This window comes from Diabrotica undecimpunctata, chromosome 10 (genome assembly GCF_040954645.1).
Source record: "Diabrotica undecimpunctata isolate CICGRU chromosome 10, icDiaUnde3, whole genome shotgun sequence".
Classification (NCBI taxonomy): Eukaryota; Metazoa; Arthropoda; class Insecta; order Coleoptera; family Chrysomelidae; genus Diabrotica; species Diabrotica undecimpunctata.
In genome coordinates, this window is record NC_092812.1 from 17501920 (window position 1) to 17522852 (window position 20933).

The window sequence follows — 20933 nt, forward strand, 5'->3', positions numbered from 1 at the left end:
TTTGTGAACTTTTTTGTTTACCAAGAAATTGACGGACTGCTTCCTTTTTGGCTCTGAAAAAAGCTTCTCGTCGATAACCACCTCTATTTTCTTTGCGCAGCAGACCTTTGCAATCCTCAGTAGTCGAGAGGCAGGTACACCCATTGAGAAAGCAAAAAACTTTTTACAGACAGGAATCATGCGTTTCTGTTTGTGACTATTGAGAAAAAATTTCACAGAAACCGTTCTTGTGCGAGTTACAGAGACAGGCGCACCACTTCCCTTCTTCTTTGGGGCTCGAAAGCAGAGATATATTTCATCAAAACAAGACTTTGTTTCTCTTTACCCTCTACCATGTATACTGCTTAATTTTTATATCATCGGGACACCGTAGCACAACTAAGATTTTTCGAATTATGGGTACATGGTCAGGTCTTCTGTTTTAGAAACACTAAATTAGAAATGACTCCATACTTTCCCATGATTGTTCCTTGCCGTTTCTCTTTTACACTTTGGCAATAAAGTTACCAATTAAATACTTAAAGTGACTTTTATTGTTATTTTATGCTTCATTTATGTTACTGTAGAGTTCTTCTATTTCTTCGTTGGTGTGAGTAATCGTTGGGGCGTATATTTGTATAATTTGTATATTGTATCTCTTTGATAGTTGTAAGGTTAATCTAGCTACTCCATTCGAGATACTAGTTATTTCTGCTACTCTTCGTTTCCATTTCTTATTTAATCCATCTTACTTAATTTCGTATAAAACGTAGGATTTTGTAGAAAAACAAAATTGAAAACAAAGTTAAATAATTAAAAAGTCTAGAGAATTTAAGTGATTCTAAACTATAGCGTATACATGTCCAATATTGGATTTTTTTTCTTTCAGGTTTAAAGACCATTGTCGGTGCCGTAATTGAATCAGTTAAAAATCTACGAGATGTGATAATTTTAACAATGTTTTCCCTCTCCGTATTTGCACTAATGGGTTTACAAATTTACATGGGAGTCCTCACACAAAAATGCGTGAAAAACTTTCCTCATGATGGCTCCTGGGGGAATCTTACAGACGAGAACTGGGAAAGGTTTATGGATAACGAAAGTAAGTATACTTGAGACATATTATTTTTTACTATGACCTTAATTTACATACTACAAAGTATAATAACTTTCAGTCACGTTTATTTATTGCTTTTTGTTTATTGCTTTTATTTTTATTTGTTTATTATATTATTAACTACTCTAGTTTATTGGTTTACCGATACCATTAAAATTTTCTCTGACGGTGATTTATAGAGGGCTATAAAATTTATATAATTTAACAAAGACGAATACCCAATAGATACATATTAACATACGAGTATACGTAGATATCTATTATTATTAGTGAAGAAAAAACGTAGTTACACACAAGGGTCAGGCATAAGATTAAAGATTAAGAAAGCAGATTTATTAAAAAATAGCTGTACCCTACGCGCTGTTACTCCATCAACCAAAATAAATTTGAAGGAAAGGCATTAGAAAAATATTCAATTCATTTTGAGTCAATTTATTGATTTTGTTAATTTCGAAGTAATTGTGACATTGCTACGTTTCGTTTCAATTTGATATTTATTGAAGTACTGTGAGATACACAATATTTCTTGTTTTTCCTTCTGGTGTGTAAAAGAATAAATCAGGTTTTCTGTGTCTAAATCACGTGAGCAGGCCACATAGAGCTGCCCACGTGAGAAGCATGGATTCTTCAAATTCAATCCACACACTTGCAACGATTTTCCTTGTGCTTTGTTGATAATCATTGCGAAAGTGAGTCGCACCGGGAACTGTAACCGTTTGAATTCTAATGGCATATCTGTCGGCAACAGTGCGTCTTCTTCACCTTTGAATTTTCCAGTCAAAATTGTTGTCTCGATAACATTGTTCATCATTTCCTTGACTGAGAGTCTGGTTCCGTTACAAAGTCATGGTGGATTTATGTTTCAAAGAAGAATAATTTGTACGATAATTTTCAATGTAATAAAATATATTTCAAATGCATAATTTACGATTCTATAAAGGATATACAGACAAACATTCATATGTATATTATATTATATATATAAATATATATATATATATATATATATATATGTATATATATATATATATATATATATATATATATATATGTATATATATATATATATATATATATATATATATATATATATATATAGAAAAGGAGTACGACCGTTAATCCAAAATAAACTAAGGTACACTCGAAGAGTGGTGGGTTTTTCGGTCAAAGTGGAGAAATAAAAAACAAAGAAGATGGCTACTTCATCTATTTATTGAAGACGTTTCGCTTTCTTCTCAGAAAGCATCATCAGTTCATCTAAAAAGAACAATATGAAACCAAACATGCATAGAGAGGTTAAAAATGTGTGTTACCTTACAAAGACATGTAGCAGTCAATGATGTTAAAAATATTAAAAAGCTTACGAAACTGGACATTTAGAGTTAAAGTTGTATAAAACAATTAATTGAAACTAGGTATAGTTTACAAATTAACAAAATTAGCACAGCAAAAGAATATGGGATAATCATACATGTATACAAAAAAGTTATTATAAAAACTTATGTAAAAAACATTAAGGTTTTTTTTTACGTGTAAAGAACTAGAAAGATCATGAGAATGCACTTCCAACAATTTATTTATAATCAGTTAAATTTTAATTTTGACTTTAGGTAACATTATTGAATTATTTAAGATTAATATAGTAATAAAGATAAAAAATGAAGTTACCAGTCTTAAGCTTACTAAATCTCGCAGGTAAATGAATTTACAGGTTAAACACTCACGCAAACAACGTGAATAGATATGGCCTTGAGGTCAAAATGACAGAACAGCAAGGCAAAATACCAACCTCTAATACAATAGAGTAGCGGTACATTCATAGAATGTGATAAATTTGGTTGACAACTTGTCGTTAAAAAGCCAAAAAATGAAAGGAAAAGGTGGTTAAGATCACCATTTTCCCCCCAGTGATTGATTTGTTAACAAAGAACAAAGCATGCGAGGTCAATCCAAAATATCATATATTATAATATTTATGATGTCACTGGTTAGCCTGCCAACAGGTGAAGATTAATTCAACTTCCACAGTCCAAGGTTCATAGCATTTGGAACTGTGAATGAAAAAGATACTATGAATCAATTTCAATTTAACATTTTACCAAACAAGTTAATCAAAAGGAACAATTACTTTAAGTAAGTCATTTAAAGAAGAACCATAGCTTTGCACGAAAAGGTATGGTTAGGTATAGGTATGAATAGGTATGAATAGGTAACTATTTGGTCAATATCACTTTTACATACTTAAAGTAATTGTTCCTTTTGATTAACTTGTTTGGTAAAATTTTAAATTGAAATTGATTCATAGAATCTTTTTCATTCACAGTTCCAAATGCTATGAACCTTGGACTGTGAAAGTTGAATTAATCTTCACCTGTTGGCTGTCTAACCAGTGACATCATAAATATTATAATATATGATATTTTGGATTGACCTCGTATGCTTTGTTCTTTGTTAGCAAATCAATCACTGGGGGGAAAATGGTGATCTTAAATACCTTTTCCTTTCATTTTTTGGCTTTTTAACGACAAGTTGTCAACCAAATTTATCACATTCTATGAATGTACCGCTCTATTGTATTAGAGGTTGGTATTTTGCCTTGCTGTCATTTTGACCTCAAGGCCATATCTATTCACGTTGTTTGCGTGGGTGTTTAACCTGTAAATTCATTTACCTGCGAGATTCAGTAAGCTTAAGACTGGTAACTTCATTTTTTATCTTTATTACTATATTAATCTTACATAATTCAATAATGTTACCTAAAGTCAAAACTAAAATTTAACTGATTATAAATAAATTGTTGGAAGTGCATTCTCATGATCTTTCTAGTTCTTTACACATAAAAAAAAAACCTTAATGTTTTTTATATAAGTTTTTATAATAACTTTTTTATATACATGTATGATTATCACATGTTCTTTTGCTGTGCTAATTTTGTTAATTTGTAAACTATACCGAGTTTCAATTAATTGTTTTATACAACTTTAACTCTAAATGTCCAGTTTCTTAGCTTTTTCATATTTTTAACATCATTGACTGCTACATGTTCTTTTTAGATGAACTGATGATGCTTTCTGAGCAGAAAGCGAAACGTCTTCAATAAATAGATGAAGTAGCCACCTTCTTTGTCTTTTATTTCTCCACTTATATATATATATATATATATATATATATATATATAATATATATATATATATATATATAATATATATATATATATATATATATATATATATATATATATATATATATTTAATCAGTGCAAAACTCAATGGCTTGAGCAGGTAATAAAAAATACCTGCAAATATAAATTATCGAAGAAGTAGTACGCAGATATTATTCTTTCTAGTTTCTAGCTCTTATGTCTCAGTAATAGAGGACTCCATACATTAGACTTCAGTCATAGATTTTAGACAGATTTTAGTCTGTCAGGATACGGTTCGTAGCCAAAAAGTAGATGGTGGTTGTCGAAGGTTTGTCTGAATCTTTCGGAGAATTCGTGGACCATTTTACGGGAGTCAGGATCTAAGAGGCCTGAAACTTTATAAAGTTTATCAAGAGGGGTTTGTTTTATCAGCCCGTAATGAGTCCATATTTTGTTCGGGCTGGTGTTAACTTTCTTTACGAGCGCAGATCTGAATTATCTAAATCGAAATTATCTGAATGATCCTTTGTGAATCCTATATAAACCTTAATTAAAAGTTGACGTTGGTTGATTGTTTTATTGGTGTATAGGTTGAAAAGTATCGGAGCTAGAACGATAACCTGAACTGAGCCGTTTGTTTGGGTTCGTTAGCGACTTTAAAGACTCAAGTAGGATCGTCTATTTGCAGTAGTAATTTCATTAATTTGGCAAGTTGGTCGTCTTTAAGAGTGACGTAAACTTTCTGCAGAAGGTTCCTTTGATTAACGGTGTTATACGCGGCGCTTAGATCTGTTATCTGGAGTAGATCTGTAGATCTGTATATCTATATAAGGAGTAGGTCTGTTATCTTTTTTTCTTCAAATTCATTCTCGATGTGTTTCGTTAGAGCTAGAATTTGGCTGGTGTAGGTCCCCGCAAAACCAGCTTGCTGTGGTATGATTTTCGAATCTACCTCTTTACAGGATAAGTCTTATATACAGTTTTTATAGGTGTCGGAGAAACGATATAAGGCGGTAGCTCTTTGGCTTTTCCCAGGTTTTGGTATTTGTAATATCGTTCGGCAGTTATTAAACAGGCGTAGAATCCAGATTTTTGCCACAGTGCCAAAATGTTTCATTTGCTCTACGCATATATCATAGATTCCTACAACTTACCCATTGTTGAGTGAATTTAGTCCTTTGTTGAGTTCTGCCATGGTGAAAAGTGTATCAAAGTAATTTTTCTTGATTGTTGAGGAACGGCTAATACCTTTTCTTGCATTTAGTTTGTCGTTAAGAATTAGTTAGTAAGCTATCTGGTTGGGAGTACCGTTCCAAGGCGCTTTGCTTACCCTTATATTGAAATAAGCGACTAGTATTTATACAACAATAGGTCTCACCATAAACTTAACTTCCTGAAGCAGCAGTAACTAGAAGAATAATCATATATACTTATAATTTGTCAAATAGTGGGTAACATATTATTCAAATACTATAATTATAACATATTTTGAAATGGTTTATTTCTTTTAGCAAATTGGTATGTAGATGAAAGTGGAGACTATCCTTTATGTGGTAATTCTTCAGGAGCTGGTCAGTGTAAACCAGGTTACACATGTCTTCAGGGGTACGGTGATAATCCAAATTACGGTTATACAAGTTTTGATACTTTCGGTTGGGCATTTCTATCTGCCTTTAGGTTAATGACTCAAGATTACTGGGAAAATCTTTACCAATTGGTAAGTTAATAAGTTAATTTTCGACAGGATATAGATGTTGGATTTATATATTCTTTAAATATTTTTTTTCTTTCAAACGTTTTCTTTTTAGGTATTACGATCCGCTGGTCCATGGCACATGCTATTTTTTATTGTGATTATATTTTTGGGATCATTTTATTTGGTTAATTTAATATTAGCTATTGTAGCGATGTCTTATGACGAACTACAAAAGAAAGCCGAAGAGGAAGAGGCAGCTGAAGAAGAAGCCATCAGGGTAAGATCGTGAAAAATATATATTAACGTAGTAGTACTCAAGCAATGTAAATGGTGTATATACATCGGCAAATTAAAAAAAAATGGAGTTTAATATAATTTAAAGTTGAATTTGACATTAAATATGAACAAAATTGCTTAAAACGAAATGGTAATTGCTAATTCTACTGTGTTTTCATTGGCATTATCCCATTTTAAAGATATTTAAAAGTAACAGATAGAAATAGTGTTTTTATAAAAATCAAGTATCCAAATCTGAGAGACATACTTTTATAAACTGTAACTGCATTTTTTTCAATATGCCGATGTATTGCTGTGGAACACAATATATTTTTTGAGTTATGGTTCTTAGGAAGCCGAGAAAGCCGCGCAAGCGAAACAGGACAGAGCAGATGCGCGCGCAGCGGCAGCAGAGGAAGCACGAGAAGCTGCAGCCGCCGCACTAGCTGCCGAAAACTGTCCAGATATTGTAAAGTCCCCATCCGATTTTTCCTGCCACAGTTACGAGCTCTTCGTGGGACAAGCCAAAGGTCACGATGACAACAACAAGGAGAAGATGAGCATACGATCGGAAGGACTAGATTCAGTGAGTGAGCAGCGAAGAATACCTACTAATCCCACCAAGATGCGGAAAGTTAGCGCTGTAAGTGTCTTGATACTTTTGAGCCTCTCTCAAATTTGCAACCATCACTGCAAGTGGCTAAATAAACTGGTATTGACGCGTTTTTTACCATTTTTCCATACAATCAGAAGAAATACGTCTTAAACAAGCATCGTTGGTTTCATGAAACTAACACATTTTAGATCACAACCTTCTAATTCTCCTTTTCGCTCTTTTGGCTGAACGAAGTGACACGTGTCTAATGGTATTAAGAAAACGAATCATTTATTTATTCTTTTGCCTTATGTTGTTTTCTGTTTTCGTTTAAGCTTACATATTACATGTGTCTTACATTTCTTTTTCCTTACCTCTTGTTTGGTTTCAATATCTTCTTTTTTATTCATTTATTTTTTTAACTGTGTAAATCTTTATTTACTGTACCCTTTTCAATTTATTATTTAGTGGTTATTTTAAGTCAGAGAACTCATATATTTTAAGAAAAAGTAATGAGTTATATGCTATTAATGGGTTTCTATGAATCGTATTGAATTTGATAGGGAAATGGTATGTAAAAATAATAATTACTTGAACCTTTTTTGCCTAGATTTTGTTAGTTTTGGCGTTTTAACTTCAAAACATGTCAACTTATTGACATGTTTTTAATCTGGTAGTACAAACCAGGATTGATGTTTTATAAGCTCATATGATAATTCATATCACTGGATCGCAATAGTAAGACGTGATTTGACGTCACTCTGTCCATGTGCCCATTTAGTCATGTGTCATTATTGATCAATACATGTCTTTTCGATATATGTTTAATATATTAACTTTTCATGTACTAAAAAATAAGAAATATTTTAAAACACAAAACCTACAATGATTATAATACTGATTTATAATAAAGCAGAATAACAGGAAATAACTTTAAATTAGATAATTTAACGTATTTTTCATTTTTTAGACATTAAAATAATCTTTTAATGCAAAATACAGGTTTTATGTGTTATTTATGAAGAAAAACTAATATTTTTAATACTAATGTATAGGAAATGGGTCAATACTCAAAATCTTAAGTAGTTTTTTATTGTTGTTGAATTTTTAGGCTACCGGTTTCTAGGCTTACAACGACCTATACACTGTGGCCTGATGATGGGGCAAATATTGTAAGCCTTGAAACCGGTAGTCTAAAAATTCATCAACAATAAAAAACTACTTAAGATTGTTAGTATTGACACATCTCCTATACATTAGTATTATGGACTCACATTGGCAACCTTATTTTTAAGTCTATTTTATGTTTAATTTACAAGCAAAGTTGTGTATCAAAGATATTTCGATCCAATAAGGAATCTTTTTAAATAATTGTTTCGCAGTCCAAGTACTGATCCTTGTGGGACTCCACTCTTGACTGGCTGATCAAGTGAGTAGTCTTCCTCGACACGAACCCTGAAGAATCTGTCGGATAAAAAATCTTGAATCCAAATATTAAACTTTCCGCGGATACCATAGTGATCCAATTTAGCAAATATTCGACGTTTTGTAACACAGTCGAAAGCTTTGGAGAAGTATAAGTGGACTACATAAACAGGATACCGATTATTTAAAGATGACCAATCATTTACACAATGAAGTAAGTTTGATATCGTTAAACGACCTGTGATAACGCTATAATCGTGAGGATAATCGTGACCTGTTAGTGAGGGATGACATTTTCTTAAAGGAGAAAGTCAGACATAGCTTCCGAAATAATGGATTCCATAACCTTGCCGACAATAGGATCCAGGCTGATTGCATGATAATTATTGCAATCAAGTTTATTTCCTTTTTATTATATGAACCAATTTCCAGGACAAGTGGAGAGAACCTCGATTAAAAGAAGCATTCATTGTGAGAGATATAGGGATGACTATAGATTCTGCACATTGTTTGAGGAAAAATGAGGTTAGTCCGTATAATCCAGGTGATGAATTATTGCGTAGTTTCCATAAATGATGTTTAATTGCATCCGGTGTGAAAGAGATATTATCAAGAGTTTTAGGGAAACGTGGGCACATTATTTGAGGCATGGTATCGTTAGATTCATCTGTAAAAACCTGCAAAAAAAATAACGATAAACATTCCAAAGATTCGTTATACGAAAAACATAAAGACCCGTCAGCTATTTAAGGTAATGGTATGGAGATTTTAGAAGATAAAGATGTACGAATGTACCGATAAACTTTTTTACTATTACCACTTGCAATGATAGATTCTTCAAATGCTGTCCTTTACTTTAGCAACGATTGTTTGACTCGGTTACAAAAATTACGGTGAGCAAGAAAATCATCAAGGAAACCAGTAAGTTTATATGTTCGCCAAAACTTTCGCTTATCTCGAATTAAACGGGTAGCTGAGAGGTTAATGCAAAGTTTTAGTTGATTTTTGTATAGCTGCTGTTCAGTTGTATAACGAAAAATTGTTGTAATAGCAGTATGAAGAAAAGGGTCCCACATTGACGATAGATCAGAGTGATTAAGAAAAATATATTGCCAGTTTATCTGGGATAAATCTGAATTAACATTAAAGAAATCAGTAGTGGCATTACGAAATTATTTTTTCAAAGAGTTGTTAAACTTAATTGAATGTGAGCAGTAATAAGCGAGTTATCAGAAATACCCATACGACAGAACACTTTAAGTGTAGAAATTCGTGTAGATCGTCAATTAAAGGATTATTGTTTTCACTAAACCTTGTAGGTTCAGTTATTAGCTGTAATAAATTGGAGTTCATGTAGGTAGTATCAGTTTTGAAAATAATGGAAATAATGGACCAGCTAATCCCTGGAAAATTAAAATCTCTAACAAAAATGAGATTTTCAAGGGATGATTATTCCTTAGTTTTGTCAATAAGCATATCGTCCTGAGTACGTACTGTATCTAGAGGTCGATATATGCAAACTATATTAAATATAAAAGAGTTATTGGTAATAAGTAATTGAATAATTTCTATACCTGGTACGTCTATTGTTTTATTACTGATCGAAAAAGTATTATTAATTTCATTTGCTAAAAATAGGTGCATACTTCTCCCCCATAACGATTACCTCTGTCTCTACGAAAGATGGTTAAATTATCAATGTTTACAATAACATCGGGGATAAAAGAATTAAGCTACGTTTCTGTTAGGAGAATAATATGAAGTTTTAAAAGTTGAACAGTACTTATAAATTCATTAAATTTGAAAAGCCTATCCGCAAATTTTGGTGCAAGAAAATAATTATGAACGAAATTGCATTATCTTTGAACAGCCATTCACATATTTGACCGTAAGGTCATTTTCTCCATTATTTTTATGAGTTTCAAGCTCTGTACAAAGTTCCTTTAACCGAAGTTGTTGTATAAATGTCCGCTTTAATCCGCAAATTTTGGTGCAAGAGAATAATTATGAACGAAATTTCATTATCTTTGTACAGCCATTGACATATTTGACCGTAAGGTCATTTTCTCCATTATTTTTATGAGTTTCAAGCTCTGTACAAAGTTCCTTTAACCGAAGTTGTTGTATAAATGTCTGCTTTAATGTCCACTAGTAGACTCTTGATTTCAGTAATATTTTTAATGTTTGAACTACATGAATTGAAAAGTATACGTATCCCACGTACTTTTTGCCTCGGAACTCGATCATCGACCGACAGATCCGTACAAGCGATGGGTATTGATTTCTTACAGCCAATCACACTGTAGTTTTCTATCGGAGGTAAAGTTAGCTTTGAACAATTAGCGCAAAACGATATATTAGGCATGATTAAGTTTGTGATAGTTTTGGATATAAATTATAATTATTAGATTTAATAATAAACAGCAAATATATCGTTATCACTTACGTAAATGTTTAAAAACACAATCACAATATTTTTATTGCTTTTTAACAACACATTTGATCGAAGTCTGAACAGCAAGTGACGTTTTGGCAGTTTTTGACGCAATAACTTGAAGTGCTGAATCGAAATCCGTCGTCAGTTTTCCTCTGTCTATTACAGTTTCTTCAATCTAAGGCTGGACAGACGGATTTTATTAATTTTTTCAAAACCAGAAGTGATTCTTTCAGTTTTGACAATTTTTGCTATAATAAATTATTATAGTATTAATATTTTGATTCAATGTACTGCTAAATTAAACTGACGGCAATAATTCAAGTGTTTTTGATTATAGAAACAAAAGTACCGGAAATCATGGAATATTATACTTAATGTACAATATTGCACTGTACCAATACAAGCTATTTTTGGACAGAAGTGCGGGAAACAATCTAAATCAAGAAATATATGTGAAGAACGCTGGAAGAGTGAGGAATATTGTACTGTGACTATTACCTGTTATTTTTGGAAAGAATTGCGGGAAACGATTCAAATCCAAATAGGTAAATCGTAACTACAATCAAACCGACAGATAATACTTTATTTTGGCTATAGATTTTGATTATATATTAAAACCAAAATTTTACTATTAGTAAACGAAATTTCGTCTCATATTCATATAAATTTTACCTGTTATCTGCTTTATTATCTAGAACAGTATCTGTAAAACATTCCAACAATAGGATATTTAAATTTAGATGGGATATCTGTTCCATTTTTGTGCAAACTCAATATTTTGCTATTAATTTAATTTAATAACGACAGGGTATAATGGTAAAATAATTTTTTCTTTTGTTATGTGCAAATTATTCTAGAAGAAATACTATCAGTTTTCCATAGATGTGTCTCTTTCCATAATTAGCTTACTAAAGCCATATAATATTGTCAATAGTAAGCAACAAACAAGATGCTACAGATTAGGACGCTTATGTTGCCCAATAATTTAGTTGCCAGGTAACGTGTTACCCTCATTTAGACTATATCACACCTTTTGGCCATTCATACAAAAAGTTGTATATTGTGAAGCAACCCTGATATTGAATTTAATTTGATCGAAATTCGATTGCTGTCACAAACAGTCTAAAATATATTATTTGGGGCACCTAATTCAGTAATGTATGCAAAATGGTTTACTCGATTGAATAATTTAATAATGTTAAATTTCTAGATAAGCTAAATCGCGTAAAATTTAGGTATTTATAAATATGTCGGCTAAAACCAGTAAAATATATCTGCTAATACGTACATTTTAAAGACACGCTATTTTACCATTATGTTATTAAGGCCCACTTTTTAGTATCTGTTTTATAATAGCAAAATTTTAACATACATTTTTTTAGATTCACGTATAGAAACAAATTATTAATCTGTTTCACGTTTTCACCAACTTAGCCTTAAATACAAAGAGCTGCATTTTATAAACTATGTTCCAGTTAGATATACAAAGGGCTATTCAATAAGAAATCAAGGTAAAAAAAAGTAAAAAAATATATAATACAAAACTTTTACATCGAAGTGAAAACTTCTGTTATAATTGGTATATCTATCCATGGCGCTACAGCCCAACTCGAGCCCTGGCCTCCCTCATCAAACCTCTCCCTCCGTTACGGTCAGTAGTGATTCTCCTCAACGATTGACTGCCAAGGAGATTTTTAGCGTCCTCGTCCACATCCTCCTCCCATCTCTTTCTTGGTCTTCCAATGGGTCTCTTCCCCTGCATTCTTCTTGCATTCAACAGTTTTTTTGGAAGCCTGTTTTCTTCCATCCTAAATACATGGCTTGCCCTGGCCATGTACCTTTCTTTCAAAAATGTGTATGCGGATTATGATCTTTTAGATTCGTATCTTAGTTCTTTGATGTACCTCACGTGATATAAATATCGGACTCATGGCAAATTGGCCAGGATGATTATTCTGCTAAGCGCTACATCGTCAGTGCTCTCCTTTGTGATGTTTACTCCTAGGTATCTATTTTTTCTAACTTGTCAACTGTCAAATATGGTCGTGTTGCTCTCTCCAATCGACTTTGTACTAGGATTTTAGTCTTTTTTGTTTATAGATAGACCTATTTGTTTAGCATGTGATTTAAGTTCTGTATACATATTCTTTGAAAAACGAACAGCTCGAAACCTCCCTACGCATCTGGTATTTATAGATCTGGAGAAGGCTTATGATACAGTTCCTTTAAAACTCTTATTTAGTGTCTTGACGAAAACGGACCTTAGTAAAACATATCTAAAAGCAATACTGAACATCTATAAATGTCCTCAAAGCACTGTAAAAACAGGAAATACTTTCTCAAGGGTATTTACAGTAACGAAAGGCTTGAGACAAGGATGTTGTCTTTCCCCCACCCTATTCAAAATATATATCCAAGAAGCACTGCACCAGTGGAGACAAAAATGTACGGGAATGGGGTTGAAGCTTAACAACCATTATCTGACAACGCTGTTCTTTGCAGATGATCAAGTACTAATTGCAAGCTGTGAAGAAGATGCAGATTATATGCTTAGAAAGCTCAAAGATGAATACGAAAAATGGGGGATGAGTATGAATATGTCTAAAACAGAATATATGCGAATAGGCAGTGAAGACGAAGACCCGGATTTGGAAATTAGACAAATGAAAAGGTGCTACGAATACAAATATTTGGGAAGTATTATCTGCAGTAAAGGCACAACGGAACGAGATATAGACTATAGAGTGCAACAAGGCAGGAAGAGTGTTCAAATTCTGAATTCGATACTTTGGTCCAACAAAGCTACTATGAAAACTAAAATGACTATCTACAAAGTAATTGTAGAGCCCATTCTTACATATGGAGCAGAATGTTGGCAAATGACAGTAAAAGGAAAGAAAAAAGTTGACACGGTTGAAATGGACTACCTAAGAAGAGCTTGCTGTATATCAAGAGTAGAACGTATACCTAATTCTGAAATTAGAAGAAAAACAGATAGAGTACATACAACTTCTGAAAGAATAGAAACTAGACAGTTAATATGGTATGGACACGTACAGAGGATGGACGACAACAGATGGCCAAAAAGAGCTATGGAATACAATCCAAGTAATAGAAGGAAACGAGGAAGACCAGCCAAGTCTTGGATACAAGGTGTTATGGAAACCATGAAAGACAGAGCCATTGATGAAGACACCTGGAGAGATAGAAAAAGATGGCGATCGAAATGCGGGAAGCGGCAGAAGCTGTAGGATCCCCGCTTATATATATATATATATATATACATATTCTTACCTGTTGCTTTGGTTCTGCTCATGCCCTCTTTATGGATTGGGCAGATGATACTCTTATTCCACTCTTTTGGCATTTTCTCTTGTCTTCTATGTATGACCTTATATACCTTTTTCGTTATTTTTGTTCCTCCCAACTTGAACAATTCTGCGGTTATTCCATCGCATCCAGTGGCCTTGTTATTTTTCTGCAGTTTTTTTTGCCCTTTTAACTTTATCGGTGGCGGTTTTGTTATTCCATTCTCTTCGTTTTCTGCTCTTCCTACCTATTGGTATATATTTAATTAAAAAAGTAAATCAAAATGGATTACAATAGTTGATTTTTATTCAGAACGAACCTTTTCGGACTTATCAGTCCATCTTCAGTGGACTTTGAAGTAGTTGCGCTAATAATCTCAACACTAAGCAGTGGGTGAGTTGATATTGTAAACTACATATTTAAAAATATAAAATTAAACTTCCATGAAAATAGATTTAACTATCCGGGAACGATGTGTCCCTACTCGAAACAACACTCACGTCGGTCTTGGTCTGCAATAGCGAGCCAACTAGATCGATGATTACTTTAAGATCGGGATCGGAGAGCTGTATGCTAGTTACTTTTCCTTGTAGTGTACTGATTTTTTGATAATAAGACTGCAACTGAAGAAAACAACTTGCGAGATGGCCAGTAGGGGTTTTTTAAGGTACATAATTACTTAAAAGGTTGATAATCGGTAATTATTACTGCCTCTGCTCCTTCAGTATAGTCTAGAAATCAAGAAACTGCCCAGACAATGGCAAGCGCTTCTCTTTCCCTTGTTGAGTACTTTTTTTGGCGGCTGTAACGAGTCGGCTAGCATATATTCTATATATGGCGACCGTTTTCGCCTTCTTCCTGGACCAATAATCTATCAAGAGCGTAGGCACTTGTAGTCGTCTTTATAATGAACGAAAGACTAGCATCAGCTTGTCATAGCACTGGTTCTATAGTCACTCATGTTTTTAAATCTTCAAAGGCATTTCTATGAACTTTTTAATTAAATTGGTACGGTACTCAGCTTTTTTAGCAAACTGTTGAATGTAACGCCTATACCAAGAATTGATGTAAATAAAGGATAAGATCTGTCTGGCGTTCTTACTGGCATAAACAAAGGGATACTGACATGAATCTCCTAGACCAAAGGGATAACAAAAAACAACAAGAAAGACCTCTAGCTATTAGAAATAAGAACGCCGCTTCGAAGAATCCTAATCTTACTGGAAAAAGGAAAAAAGGATCTTCTTTATTAAAATAAAGAACACAAACAGGGGTTAGGAGACTTTTCTAAAATAAACAAAATGGTTCAGAGAGATAAATTAAACATTTATTGTGTCTCACCACAAACAGTTATAAATACAGATAATACATAAAGACTATATCAATAGTCACAAAAGTAAATATAAAAATAACAAAGAAAAACTTACATGTGTCCTATTCGTTTACAAGTGAGAATTGCAGCAAAACTTACAAATGTTATTGGGCTATTAACTGTGGCAAATAAAAAATTATTACAAGTAAAGAATTATCTTTTTAAATAATGAAAGCAATTATTATTTTTTTTTAAATGTCTATCTTGACTTTAAAATTTAAACACAGAAAAAGTTACCTGAACCTTACTAAATCTCATTCTGCACAATGTCTGGGGTAGGAAACTGGATACATTAAAACCTCTGGAGGCATATCTGGGATGACGACCAGGGACAAGAAGATGAGGGTGGAAGCCAGCACCGGCTGGAACACAAACCTCGAAAACTGGTCTCCTTTAAAGACTGAAACAGGCACAGCACAACGGCAACATGAGGTCATCTTCAAAAACTGTTGTGAAACTGCTCAATACTACACATTTATCACATACTACACAATAATCTTTTAAATTCATTCGCTTAACTTAATACAAACAATATATATAAACTGGAATATTTATTTGAAACGCAGAATATCCTAAAAACGGTTTCGATCAAAGAATACCGACAAAATACACATCTTGCGAAATATAAATAAACTATAAAATGGTTTTTATTAACTCTAGCGACGCAAATAAAAGGAAGTTGAAAGATTAGGTGTTTTAACTTGTACGAAAGGAAACTGAAATACACTATTTGATATTTTAACAATTACGAGGGGATTTCAATACATATCCAAAGAATTTTCAAATGCTACAACCTTCTGAATAAAAGTAGCTTTAACAGGTGTTAAAGTATTTTACCACTTTTACCACGAATGTCAAAAGTCGATAACGAATGGAGGAAACTTTAAAAATACCAGGATGTTTCAAAATCAGGCTGAATTATATTTTAAAGTAGGTCAAATAAAACATTTTGACGGTAATCTTCTACTTGCTAATTTGAGAGACACTGTATTGTATTGTGTATGTTAACTTTACCTCATTAAAATGCAAGCTGTAAAAAACAATTTTCAAGTGATCTTAATAAAGACGAAGTACAGGAGTGCAGGAACCGCTTGGTATTAGACACTTTATATGGCAATATGCATCCATCCCAATCAGTTTAACTTCAAAAGACAATGTTGTCAACTTTAAACCGTCAGAAATAATTGTTAAAACTATGAATACAATAAATTTATAATACAAGAAAGAAGTCTTGAATATGTTGCCTGTGTAAGTCCATTATAAATAGGTAAAAGGAAATAATAATAAGACTGACTCACAATCAATAATTTTTACAATAACTACACGTGGTCAGAGACCCACCAACATAACATAAACGCATCGTTTAGACTAGAATTTTTTTTACTTAACTCAATTTGTTTAAACTTAAATTAAATAAAACTTCTTGTTTTGTCGAACAGAGGTATAAAACTTTTAACCATAAATGACTAATATTTGTTAAAATTGTTTAAGTGTTACAGAAATTAGTTAAACAGACTTACCAATGTTCTTGTGGGTGTGGACGTTATATATTGTCTTGGTACTTTACAAGCTCAAAATAAGATAAATCAAGCAAGCAATTTAATTGAACCCAGCCTGTGAGAAATGTTCACCCCTAGGAATTACGTTCGGGTGTAACAATTCATTGGAGCGAGGTGTGTTAACTCGAGTAAAACAGGAGTCACCCTACCGCGCTCCAATGCTCCAGACCATCCCTTTCCCCCCTATAGCACTCTGATGCGCGATAGGGGCACAACTATCAGTCAAATGCTCTTCATGTGGAGGTCCTGGGTAATAGAACACCAACATGGTTTCCTAACCGAATGCAAAACTAAGGACAGCGCATTGTCGCTATGATCCTGAATAAGATAAATTTTACTGTTCATCCGTTTAAATAGTTCATCCACTACGTGAAGTTAAATCCGCATCCGGCTCTCAATTGTCTTATTTTCCAGAATACCAACCTTATTATTTTAGAATAATTTAGTTAATTTTTGGAATTTGTTAATTAATTTGTTATCAACAATTCTCTACCTCTCTATATTTTCACAATAAAATATTTAAATTCAAAAAATTTTACATATACCGTTACAGATAGTCCGTACACACCGACAAGTGTTGTTTTTCCATCTTTGTACTTAATATTCATTTTGTTTATTATCTCATTACCAAATACTGACTTATAAGTTTGAATTTTGTAAATCTGATCTTTTTGAGTTTCTGATACAAAACTTTTTTCAGTTGTTACATTTAATTCATTTTGTTAAAAGTATGCCAATACATATTATTCATATTAGATTACAACTATCCATTTAAATATTTAATCACTATTTCAGTAATTACTTTTACTTCACAACATATAGTTGGTTAATCTTATTTACATTACTAATAAATAGAAGAAGAACTGTCACACTTTAACCTACAACTTCTTCTTCTTCTTCTTTTGGCATCATAACCCTGGATGGGTCTTTGCCTGTCTGGCTATGTCCTTCCATTCAGATCTCTCTTGTGCCCTTCTTCTCCATTGTTTTATGTTCATTGTTTTCAGGTCGTCTTCCACGTCATCCAACCATCTCGTTCTGGGCCTTCCTTTTTTTCGCCTTCCTATGGGCTTCCATTGTAACATTTTCTTTGTTGTTTTGCATCGTTTTGTTTTTGCACATGTCCCAGCCATGACAGTCTTTGACTTTTCACAAATCTTACAATGTCATAACCTTCATTTAACTCATTAACCTCGTCGTTTTTCCTGATTCTCCATGTGCCATCTTCCTCTTGTACCGGGCGATATACTTTCCTCAGTATTTTTCTCTCGAATGTCCTGAGTTGGGCTTCATCTTTTTTCGTCATTACCCAAGTTTCACATCCATAGGTTACTACGGGTCTAATCAGTGTTCTGTAGATAGTCATTTTGGTTCTTTTGTCTAATAATTTCGATGTCATCAATCTTTTATTAGCATAGTATGTACGATTCCTGCTGGAAATACGTGCATTAATTTCGCTACTTACGGAGTTCTTCTGATTGATTTCTGTGCCGAGATATGTAAAGGCATCCACTTGTTCGATAGTATAGTTGTCTATTGTGATATTATTTTCATTGTCAGTTATTCTTTTGACTGTCATATACTTCGTTTTTGCTTCGTTTATTTTGAGACCTCTTTTTCTTGCTTCAGGATCAATTTGTTTGAACACTTCCATTAGTCGTGGCTTATTCCTACTAATGATGGCTACATCGTCTGCATATGCAGTAATTTGTACTGATTTGGTGTTTATATGGCCGGTTATATTGGTTTTTCTGATGACTGCCTCAAGAACTAGGTTGAATAGCATGGTTGATAGGGCATCTCCCTGTCTTACTCCAATGTTGATGTTAAACAGGGGAGTCAGTTCTCCATCTACTCTGACTGCGGCTTTTGAACCCTGCAACGTCATTTTTATGAGGCTGATGTATTTCTTAGGTATACCTAGAGTACAAAGGTCTTCCAGCATTCTGTCTCTTTTTACACTATCAAAAGCTTGTTTAAAGTCTATATACATATTATATAGGTCTATGTCGTATTCATAAGCTCTTTCTTGTATCGTTCTTAGTATGAATATGTTATCTGTAGTGGCTCTATTTGGTCTGAATCCATTTTGATAATCACCAATTATATTTTCGGAGTATTCTAATAATCTATTGTAGATTATACCAGAAAGAATTGTGTTTATTACATTTGGCAATGTAATTGGCCTATAATTCTGGCATTCCCTCTTATCTCCTTTTTTATATATTGGCTGTATGAGGCCAACTGTCCATTCCTCTGGCATTTGCTCCTTCGTCCATATTAATGTTATTAGGTAATGGATTCTTTCCCAGAGTTCGGATCCTCCATGCTTTAATAATTCTGTCGAAATTCCGTCCGTTCCTGGTGCTTTATTGTTTTTTAGTTTATTTATTATCTGAACTCCTTCTTCATAACTCGGATTTTCGATGTGCAGCTCCGCCGTATAATATATTGTCTCGTTCTGATCATTTTCGTTGTCTGCATTTAGATTTTCTTCGAAACATTGTTTCCATCTCATTATAATTTTTTGCTTCTCTGTTAGTAGTTCTCCGTCCTTGTCTTTGCATATCGTTAGTTTTGGTCTAAATGACTTTGTGCTTTCTTTTATGCATTTATAGAATTTTCTGCTTTCGCGTCTGTTGTTATGCTTTACGATTTCTTGTACTTGTTTTTTTTATAGCCTCTCTTTTCTTTCTTCTGCATAGTCTTAACCTACAACTACTTGTCAATTTTACCTCTTAAAAATCTATTAGACAACAAAAAACTAGTCCTTTTTGCCAGTTTCTCTCCTTGGAAGTAATGTAGTCCACTAAGCGCCCCCCTTTTAAATTAAATGTCTGTTGTGTCTTTTTGAATGTGTTCTGTTTGTCCCTAAGTGTCCTTAAGTGGTTTTTAATTTAAATTTATTTGACAACACAACAATTCTGTCCTAATACAGACCAAATCAATTTATCATAATTTGATAATTACAAGTTGGAGTTATTGCACACCCATAACTTATACATCTACCTTTTTATATATTGTCATACAGCTACACATTTCCAAAATATACCTCTTGAATAAATATAACTAAATTTTAAATATTATAACACATCACATTCATTTCAACAAAAAAATCTACACAATATCTTTTTCCTAGTTTATTTGTTAATAACTCTCCCCTCAAGAACTTTCTCTCTATTTATTGAATATTTACAATAAAACCTATGATCGCCTGTTACCAGTTTACCACAACAGTTTAAACTATGTTTTCTAAAACACTAAATAATAATCCTTGTATCGGCCGGTAAGTACTATTTATTGGTTATTTATTTATTTAATTTTAATTTACTAGATTGTTTTTTGTTACTTTATTTTACTTTGTTTGTTTATTTATAATATTTAATCATATTTAATAGTCGCACACATATAATATTGTCATAATTGCTGTATTTTCTTTACCAGACAGCCCCCTAGTACAGGTTTTATAATTTCAGCATTTAGTTTACTATGTACCGTTGACCTGAAGATGCATCGCAAATTATAGTATGCGAAACCATTCGTTGGTGTTAGAATAAATTGATTGTGAGAAAGTCTTGTTCTTATTTCTTTTTACCTATTTACAATAACGAAGCATATGATGAGCTGCAAGAAGTTGAGTTCACACTCACTCAATAGTGAATATTTTGTTACTTTAAGTTTTTTCCTTTTCAATAATTTGTTTGTTTAAATATTATTTTTTTTACTTTGTTAATTTCTTGACCAATAGAATATAATTAAGTACGATAATCTGTACTATAAAATACGACAATTTGAATAAGAGCATAGGCTTTTCTGACTTTGATGACCTGGCAACGCTGAATCAAAATGAATCCGGAAGCTGGAAGATACAGTCAGTGGCGATTTTCATCGCTTGGCTTCGAGTTTCGTCGACGGTAATTGTCCATTCCCGAAACTGGAGTCGTGGTGCTTATTGGAACAGAGGCGGCCTTTTACAAAGTAATTTAAGTAATGTCTGTGATTCTATTTCGATACTTAAAACTTTCT

General features: G+C 32.8%; 1 protein-coding gene across 1 annotated transcript in view; it reads left to right on the forward strand.

Moving 5' to 3' along the window:
* The window catches only part of para (sodium voltage-gated channel paralytic), a 454557-nt gene that overhangs the window by 321797 nt on the left and 111827 nt on the right, over positions 1–20933 (forward strand). Inside the window, exons 9-12 of the mRNA XM_072545653.1 lie at positions 869–1081; positions 5750–5955; positions 6047–6211; positions 6563–6853. Of these exons, the coding sequence (XP_072401754.1) occupies positions 869–1081; positions 5750–5955; positions 6047–6211; positions 6563–6853 (875 nt within the window). The remainder of the gene's footprint in view (positions 1–868; positions 1082–5749; positions 5956–6046; positions 6212–6562; positions 6854–20933) is intronic.